Raw genomic sequence first — 9,700 nt, 5'->3', positions numbered from 1 at the left:
GAAATTTTTTCGTTGAAAATTTGGACGGAAATGTTTTCGTCGAAACTTTTGACGCAATTTAAATTCCATCAAAAATTTAGATCAAATTATTTTCTGTCAATTTTTTTTTTTTAGAAATGTGTTTCGTTAAAAGTTTCGTCATAATTTTTTTTCGTTGGAAAGTTTGACGATTGTTTCTGTCGAAAGTTTCGAAGAAATTTAGATTCAATCAATAATTTTGACTGAATTTTTTTCCCTAAAAAATTTATGTCAGTGATTATGATAAAATCTTGTTCCGTCTCTAATTTTATCGAATTTTTTCCTTCTCTATTTTCGACATAATATGATTTTTGTCAAAAATTTCGTCATTATTTTTTACGAAATATTTTTCGTGAATAAATTTTTTAATAATATCACATTTAAAAATGATTCACTTTTATGTAGTTTTCACATTTTAATGCTAAGGGTAGATAAATAATTTTTAATATATCCCCTTAAATCCCCCAAATTTTGTGAGAACTTTAATTTTAAGTTTAAGGGTGGGAAGAACTTTGGAAGATTTTGTAAAAATTTCCAATTTCCTTCCTCTATTTTTCTTGCTCCAATATTATTAATTTTTTTTTACTACCAAAAAAAATAAAAATAAAACTTTTTCCTTTCTTACCCTCCTAAAACTAGCTCACAAAGAAAGCTTTAGGGGTGTTTGGTTGAGGAAATGTTTTTGGAATAGTAGGGAAACAAGATAGATAGAGAAATGATTGGAAAGATAGATAAAGTGAGATAGGTAGAAAAATGTAAAAAAAAGTTGTTTGGTGGGGAAAAACTTTACTGGAAAAATTAAGTAACTTTATGAAATCAACAGTGCATTAAAAGCCAGATAACCGGTTTTCCTAAAAATCCCACCTTCAAATTTGGTTTATAAACAGTGCGGATATCTATGTTTCTCATAAATCCAGACAAATTGGATAGATGAGTTTTTGGTGAAAAACGTTGAAACAAACATGGTGTTTCTAAAAGCCATACTTGAGAAAGATAAATATCCCCTAAAAAGCTCCCAACCAAACACCACCTTACTTGAGTTTGCGAGGAAGGGATTAACAAGGCGATCATCCGCTCTAAATTTATGTAAATTTTTGGAATTCGATATTTTTTTTCTATCATATAGTTTAAACTCGCTTCCTTCGAAATTTATAAACCCTTCCATTACAACTTGCAAGTATTATTTTTATTTTTTAATCAAATAAATAATTATAATTTTTTTTAAAAATTACAATATAATTTCGCTCCGTTTAATAAATTTTGGCTCCGAAAAAACAGTGGAAGAAGCTCCATCTCAATGGCTGCAAACGTCTTCTTCAACTTAATCTTGTTCCTCCCTTTACTCTCTCTGGTAATCAACATTGCATAACATAATCTTCTCTCACAGTTTAATCAACTTTTTCTTTTTTTCTCTTTTTCGTTTGGCTGCTGAGAAAATCAGTGTGGAAAATGAAAGAATTTTGGATTTCACGATACCCAAATTCAGAAAATCGGGCCTAATTGTTAATTTGGTTTCTACTTATAAAGTGAACCCTCTATTATTTTCTATTTTTTTTTTCTTTTTGGTAAATTTTCATGTGATGTGTCTTGTTTTGCCTGTTTCTCATAAGGTGCTAGGGCATGAAACTAAGAATTTGGAGCAGTACCCATTGGTTGTGAGTACCTGGCCGTTTGTTGAGGCTGTAAGAGCTGCATGGAGGGCTGTTGAAGGTGGGTCTTCAGCTTTGGATTCCGTGGTTGAAGGTTGCACGGCTTGTGAGGAACTGAGGTGTGATGGAACAGGTGGGAACTTGAATGTTTGAAAGATAACATGGATTTTTCTTTTATTGAATTGAAACTGTAAATTTTGTTACTTTTTTGTTTTGTTTTGTTTTGTTTTACTTCCCCTTGTTTTTTGGTTTAGTGCTTGATTGGGATAATGCTAGTTCTAGAATGTGTTAGAAACAATTATGAACTTATCTCTCCATATTGTGCTTTTGAAATATTTGATAATCGATTTTGACTAATAGCTTCTTCCATTCTTGCTGAGTGCTTGATTGGAATAATACTCTCCCTGGGTTCGCAGTATATTATTTAGGTGACTTTATAAGTTATATTCATATGCTTTAGTATTATTTATACGCAATTTATATGTGCTTTGCAGCTCAACAAAATTACTATTCAACTGTGACCTGTTTTGATGTGACTTTTGAAAATAACTTACTTGGAAGATTGATAATGGTAATAAAGCTTGCTTGGTATAAAGAGAAGAATTGTGAAAATTTCTCTTCATTTTACCCCTATAAGAATGACTTGGGCAGAATTTAGTGCTACATGTTTGGGCCTTAACTATTTTAGATTTGGTCCTTTTCGGTTTTGTTCATGATAAGTATACTTATCTGATTATCCTATTCTTAACAGTTGGTCCAGGTGGAAGTCCAGATGAGAATGGAGAAACTACAATTGATGCTTTGGTCATGGATGGGGTGACTACCAATTACCAAGTTCTATAGCTGTTTTTTATTTTCTGTCACGCATTGTACTTTTTCATGCACTGGCATGATTTTTGGTCCTATCTTATGCTAAGGGAATACATAGGTGACTATGGATGTAGGAGCTGTTGCTGCCATGAGATATGTAAAGGATGGGATCAAGGCTGCTAGGTTAGTAATGCAACATTCTGAGCATACTTTACTGGTGGGAGAGAAAGCGTCAGAATTTGCAATTTCAATGGGCCTACCAGGCCCCATAAACCTGAGTTCATCAGAATCTATTGAGAAGTGGGCCAAATGGAAAGATAATCACTGCCAACCAAATTTCAGGAAAAAAGTATTTCCGGCAAATAGCTGTGGTCCTTATCATCCAATAAATTATCGAGCGCTTCTTGATGAAACATGCTCCAATACTGATCAGATGCTAACTACTAATTCAAGATTACTTCATGTTGGCCATCACAGCCATGATACTATATCAATGGCTGTTATTGATAGAGTAAGATTACCGTAATAACATAAAAACTGATTTGTGATCATATTATCAGTGCAAATGACACTTTTTGTATGGTATAGATGGGAAACATTGCTGTTGGCACATCAACTAATGGGGCAACATTCAAGATTCCTGGCAGGTAACCTTGTGGGTTCCAATATTTGAAGTGGGCAGATTTTATCTTTTCTTGAATGCCATTTTTTTTTTCTTTTCTTTTTAAGCTATATTTGGTGTCTTTATTTCATAAAAGCCACTTGCAACTTAATTTTTATATTTTCTGTTGTAACAAATGCACATCAACTCTCAAGTCTGCTATACAGAGCTTAAGATGGGATGGCTTTAGCAATTAGAGAGTATTGTCTTTATATCTTACTGGCGGGAGTGGTTCCATTTGGGCCGTGACATTGCTTCTATCCATTCCCAAATACACATGCATAGATATATACAGCACACACTGTTAATGCAGCATATATGAACACTCTTAATTAGTTATCTAGATCCTTTTTATAATTAAAAGTTTTCTTTAAAATTTTTCTTTGATTACAGGGTAGGTGATGGTCCTATAGCTGGATCCTCAGCATACGCTATTGATGAAGTTGGTGCATGTTGTGCTACTGGGGATGGTGACATCATGATGCGCTTCCTTCCATGGTAGCATGGAAACTTCATAGTTTATCTACTTTAGATTCTGAGTTGCTTTGGGGTCGATTGCTTCTACCTTGCAATATTAAAATTATATAGTGGTATTGATCCTAACAAAAATGTCACTAACAACTATAGCAAGCAACGTCTTATTTTTTCAAAGCAAATTTGGGGAAGGGGAGTGGGAGGATGCATAGTTGACATTCATAAATGAGTGTGTTAGAGTAATATAATATAATATCATATTATGTCCTTATAGTTTAAGATTTTGGGTTGAATTGGTTTTTTACGTAGTATGAGAGCCTCAGTGACTAAGTGGTCACGAGTTTGTTCTTCACCATCCTTATTCTATAAATAAATAAATTAGATATTATGGAGTTTTTTAACACAAATAGATGGGCTTATGCATTAATTACCCTTGAAAGCCAATGGGCTTTTATGTGAGGTGACATGTTAAGGAAATATAATATAATGCACTCTTGTTCTTGTATAAACACAGCTTTAATTACTCAATTCTTATGTGTTTTCTCTTATGAATGTCAAGATTAACACGTATATTCAATTTCAGCTATCAAGTTGTGGAAAGTATGAGGTTGGGAATTGAACCCAAACTTGCTGCCAAGGATGCAATAGCAAGAATAGCGAGAAAATTTCCAAATTTTTTGGGAGCTGTTGTTGCCCTTAATAAAAAGGGGGAACATGCTGGTGCGTGTCATGGTTGGACATTTAAATACTCTGTAAGGAGCCCTGCAATGAAAGATGTGGAAGTCTTTACTGTGCTACCCTGAAAGAGAGACCGTTCAAGAAAATAATCTTCCAACAATTAAATTGAAATCGGTATGCTGATTGGGTTGGTTAAGCAAAGTTGATGACATAAAAATGTGCTTATAATATAATATTATCCTCGTTTCTGATATTAACTGAGCGATTCACATTCATTGTGCATGATCCATCTAATATAATTTTAAACAATATCAATGCTTGCATGAAGATTTCAGACTGCAGGATTTCAATGTTGTTATTTCTCAAACTCACCAGCATAGCTGTTTGGGCTAAGTTTGGGCTAACATATCCCTTGCATGATATGCTTGTAGAAATGAGAAAAGGAGGGAAGAACGTTAAGAGAGTAAGAAATATATCTTGATACAAGTTCCGTTCACCTTTATTGGTGTACAGAATTTGTTTAATCTGGTCTTTATTTAGAATTCTTTCATGTCATGTAAGGCATCAAAATCGTTTAACTTCCACTTACAGTGGTTGAAGTACATAGAAGTCTATCAAGTTCAAAACAGACATCCTAGTGCTGATATAACTAAACATATGTTTGGCTGGGCTTGGATTAATTTTTACACTACAATTTTGTAGTCTAGAGGTCTACCTGAAGCATTTTAATTATAAGCTTTTCAAATATAAATTAAATTAATTCAAACATAGAATAAATAGTTTTGAAATTTTTCATATTATCACTAGCGAGTATACCATGTTAATCTGCATTGCTTAAATCGCATCAACTTTGAAACGTAAAGACTCCGTTAATTTGGTAGGCTTCTGCCTCTTATGCAACTTGTTATGATTTTGTGAAATTGTAACTGAGTTTTATTTTTCTTCTCTTCCCAGGAAAATTAAAATTATTTTATAAGTTCTTAAAGTTTTACTGAATTTTTAAATGTCTATTTAGTTTAAATTTTTTTAATAGGGTCTTTATACTTCTAAATTTTTTAAAATAGGTCATTATTGGATAGTGGCTGTTAGACGTTGTTATTGAATAGAATAATTTGCATGCCATTCTTTTTTGTTTTTAAAATGTTTCAAGATCATAATAGTAAAATTTTATATTGAATACGGACTTATTTGAAAACTTAATTAAACTATAATGACTTATTTAAAGATTTTAAGAAGCATAGAGACAATGTTAAACAATTTTAAACTATAAGACTTAATTTAAATATTTCAATGAAGGTCATTGGATTCAACTGCACCTTCATGCCATTTGTTTCTGGACTGCAAAGGATCCAAATTATTTTCTGTCATCAGATTTAAATGTCATTATTTTCTACACTCTTGTGCTCCCATGGTCATATATATATATATATATATATATATATATATATATATATATATATACTGCTTATATTTTTAAATCATAGTTTTACAAACAGAAAGCAATTTCTTTGCTTTTATGGTCGAGATAATGATATTGAGACAAATATTTGTACTAGCATACGTTGAACATTGGATTTATATCTTCCATGAATGTTCATACTTCACCTTTATGTCGCCTATCACTGATTTCGCCTACTATTCTATTCCAAAACCAATGTTCCTGCCATACTTTCTCCATCTGTTCAAGTGGCACATTTTTTGTCTCTGGCAGGAAATAGTAAACAAACATGGTCATCAACACCACCCAACCTCCAAAGAAGAAGAAAATCCCAGACTTGAAGTGGCAAAGCATGGAAAGAAAAGTCTGAGCAACAATGAAAGTGAAGAGAAAGCTCACTGCTACTGTGATGCTTTGCCCTGTTGAACGAATTTCCAAGGGGAAAATCTCACTAGGTACTAACCAACCTAGAAGCTATATCCTGAAGAGATCATGCAGAGATCCTAGAAGCTATAATTGCATGAGAACAGGTTAATGAAAAAATGTAATCAATTGCTATTCTTTCATTCTTTTTGGCTTAAAAAATCATTCCCCGTTAAACTCTGACTTGCGAGGGTAAAGTTAAGGAAGATCCTTGTATGCAATCTTGCAATTTAGCAAAGAAATTGTTTTCCGGATTCGAGCCTCGGACCTTCCTATCGTAAAGGAGCAACTTTACCTCTTTGATCTAGGCTTTATCTTTGCATTTTCATTCTTTTTGGCTTCAATGGTATAAATGCACTTCGCAATGCGCATCCCACTCTTTTAAAGAAGCTATATCCTGAAGATGAAAATCTTCTCTTTTTTGTTAGCAAGACAGGCATTTTCTAGTTTCCAATTGAATCTTAAGTTCTCTAGGATATGTGATAGTGTGTCATGCTATAGAAACAAGAAGTGAAAGGGATGAAAGAGACAGACTAGCTTACCTGGTTTGCAAAACCAACCCCAACTCCAAGCAATAGTCGACCAACTATGAGCATGTACACGTTAAAAGCTGCGCCTCCGAGAGCTGTACCGGCAAGGAATGCAGCGCCTCCGGCAACAATGGATGGCTTGCGTCCAAAGGTTCTGGTGATATAAGAAGCGAAGAAGGAAGTAACAAGACCAGCAACATAAAGAGAGGATGTAAAAGAGGTCAATAGTTGGCTGTCAAACAAGCAGTAGTTGCTAACTTTGGCATCCCCTTTCATTTTAAGGTATACCTTGTGGAAGAACTTCTTCAGAAATGGCTCCATTGAGGTCACCCCACCTGATATACCAATGTCATAGCCAAAGATGACACCTCCCATTGCAGCCATCATACAAGATAAGACAACAAACAGGGTTATTCTGCCATTCTTTTGTCCACTTTGACTTGTTATAGCCAACCCAGCTGCCATTAACTTTTTTCTTTGAGCTTACACAGGTAGAAGCTTAGAAAAAGAGAGTTTGAGGTAGCAGAAATAGAGCAAGATAACCAAGCAATGTCTCTCGAGTTGCACAGTCAACTGGAAGCTCTGAATTTGAAGTCCAAGTGGGGTATGTACAAACTTAAAAACAGTATATTGGTTTGAATTTTCAATATAATTCAGTGCCACTCTAATAATATTTTTATGTTTCTTGATTTGATTTATAATCAATTAGGATTTGATTTGTACTTCCCCAATATCCCAATATCAGGGATTATAATGTCCTGTTTTCATAATTAAATGATTATTATAATCTTAAATAAATAGAATGAGACTGCTGAAAAATCTCTTGAGCTATTCACAAATCTCTCGTTAATAGCATGTTAAAAAATATGGTCAGCTTTGTTCTTAAGTAGTGTTTGGTAGAAGATTTATTTTGAGATTGATGGAAAAGTGTAAATGGATATTGGAAAATACTACGTTTGGTTCAGGTTTTTGAAAAAAATACTAGGCAAATAGGATAGATGGGGAAATGACTTTTGTGTTGATTTTTGGATGAAATTCACTGTTACAGAATACCATTTGAGATGTGATATTTTGAGATGATTGGGGAAGTGAAAAAACAGGTGCGAAGTTTTTTCCGAACATAAATTTTGCAAATTTAAATAAATTTCTCTGGTAATATTTTAGTCAACCAAATAACTTTTTTTATATTTTCCTATCAAACTCACTTTCCAACCATTTTTCTAGTAATTACATTTCCCTAGTATTCAAAAAATTTCTTTTCAACCAAACGTCCACTAAGGCTTAAATAACTTCCTTACACGCCACAATTTTTTTTCATATCAAAGTGGGACACACTTGCTACCTAGTAAAGTCAAACATGCATACCAGCATTCAGCAATGCCTCTATAATTGGAGAAGAGAGAGCCATTTTATATGCAATGTGATAGAGATGTGCCTCTAACCATATGCTTAAGAACAAAATCGGCAACTTCAATTATACTTTTTTTTTTTCTCACTAAAATAACAGCTGTGCAATTATGCGTGACCATAGCATGTGGTGGGCAAGCGACAGGGTTGGGACCAATTGTACCAAGGACATGGATATTGACACATGCAGCAGTTTGTAATTGTGCTCGGGAACTTTGCACGTGTTGTTGAATTTCTATAACCAAGATAAGAGTGGAAAGGAAGGTTTGAATTTTCAACAGAAAATCTCACCAATGATATCAATTCGAATAAGAGTAAATATCGTTTTCGCTCCTAGTAAATTTTACGATACTCGCTTTAGTTCCTAATAAATAAAAAGGCTATTCGTGATGTCTAAAAAATTCAAAGTGGACCCATTTTAATCTTTTTGAGGGACTAATGTGGGTCTTTTTTGAATTTGTGCGAGACCACGATTTCAACTAAATGGGTCCATTTTGAATTTGTTAGAAACCACGAATAGTCTTTTTATTTGCTAGGGACTAAAGCGGGCATTATAAAATTTGCTGATGATCAAAAAGATATTTACTCTTCAAATAAAACTGCTTGGAATTCTAATATGAACATAAAGTTTTAATCAGCATCCTTATATATTAATTAATCTGGTAATATTAAATAAGTATGGTCCAATTGTTATTAACGAAGAAAGATATAGATACAAAAACTTCAAATGATCAGATTATGCGAAATTTTAACATGAGGATTTATTTCCGTGTTAGAGTTACTGCTTTGTGTTATGTTAATAAATGAAGTAAGGAATATTATGTTGAATCAGGGATTAGTTCATAACATAAAAAATAATAATAATAAAAAGACAAATCTCGATTCACAAAACTATTTTCTAGATTTGCGAGGGTAGGGGTGATCATTAATTATATATAGCTTTGCCTTTCTATTCTTGTAAAGAGATTTTTTTGCTCTAACTAGTGACTTTTTGATTGCAAGGAGAATCTTATTATTATTCCAAATTCGCCTTCAAAAAGAAAATAACATCAACATCAATAACATCTTTATTCCAAATTAATTGAAGTCGGTGATAGATGAACTCAAATAAAAGATACAAAAAGGTTAAAAAAAGAAAAAGAAAAGTAAAAGTAAAAATAAAAAGATAGAATAGTATATATATATATATATATATATATATATATATATATATATATATATATATATATATATATATATATATAGGGAAGGATCCGTTTACAAACTTTTCTCCCAGGCCCTATGTTCTCCCGGGAGAACATAATGTAACCAGTGTTCCCGGGAGAACATAATGTAACCAGTGTTCTCTCGGGAGAAGACAGTGTAGTTTGCAAGAATTTGTAAACAAAAAAGATTGTAAATATAACCTGTCCATATATATATATATATAGGGCGTTTGTTTTCTTCTGTTGCGGATGATAACCCATTTTCCTGCAGAGACATAAATCCATGGTCCAACCATTTTTTTTTCAAAAAAGCAAACCAAAAAAAATGGCACAAATTTCGATCTATCAGTAGGAGTGAAAATTTCTTTTTCTACAACAGCAGATAATGTTTTCCCATATATATATAA

The 9,700-nt window shown here is 32.9% G+C and overlaps 1 protein-coding gene across 4 annotated transcripts; it reads left to right on the top strand.

The window, feature by feature from the left end:
• The first annotated feature begins 1,296 nt into the window (after positions 1-1,296).
• Positions 1,297-6,113, top strand: LOC133311879 (probable isoaspartyl peptidase/L-asparaginase 3). Of its 4 annotated transcripts, none has more exons than XM_061513008.1 (8): positions 1,297-1,369; positions 1,629-1,800; positions 2,419-2,483; positions 2,596-2,988; positions 3,066-3,124; positions 3,532-3,636; positions 4,196-4,464; positions 6,002-6,113. In XM_061513008.1, the coding sequence occupies exons 1-7, from the start codon at positions 1,316-1,318 to the stop codon at positions 4,413-4,415; spliced, it is 1,068 nt and encodes a 355-aa protein (XP_061368992.1). In that variant the 5' UTR covers positions 1,297-1,315; the 3' UTR covers positions 4,416-4,464; positions 6,002-6,113. The 4 variants fall into 4 exon arrangements, 3 of the variants coding, with proteins under 3 accessions (XP_061368992.1, XP_061368991.1, XP_061368993.1); XM_061513007.1 differs by having other exon boundaries at positions 2,419-2,501; XR_009751602.1 differs by lacking the exon at positions 6,002-6,113 and having other exon boundaries at positions 2,419-2,501; positions 3,532-3,728; positions 4,196-4,306.
• Positions 6,114-9,700: the final 3,587 nt, after the last annotated feature.

The sequence above is a fragment of the Gastrolobium bilobum genome, unplaced genomic scaffold (assembly GCF_033153095.1).
Source record: "Gastrolobium bilobum isolate Gb01-03AN ecotype WA unplaced genomic scaffold, APGP_CSIRO_Gbil_v1 utg185453, whole genome shotgun sequence".
Classification (NCBI taxonomy): domain Eukaryota; kingdom Viridiplantae; phylum Streptophyta; class Magnoliopsida; order Fabales; family Fabaceae; genus Gastrolobium; species Gastrolobium bilobum.
The sequence above is the reverse complement of the archived record's forward strand: the minus strand, read 5'-3'. Positions and strand labels throughout refer to the sequence as shown.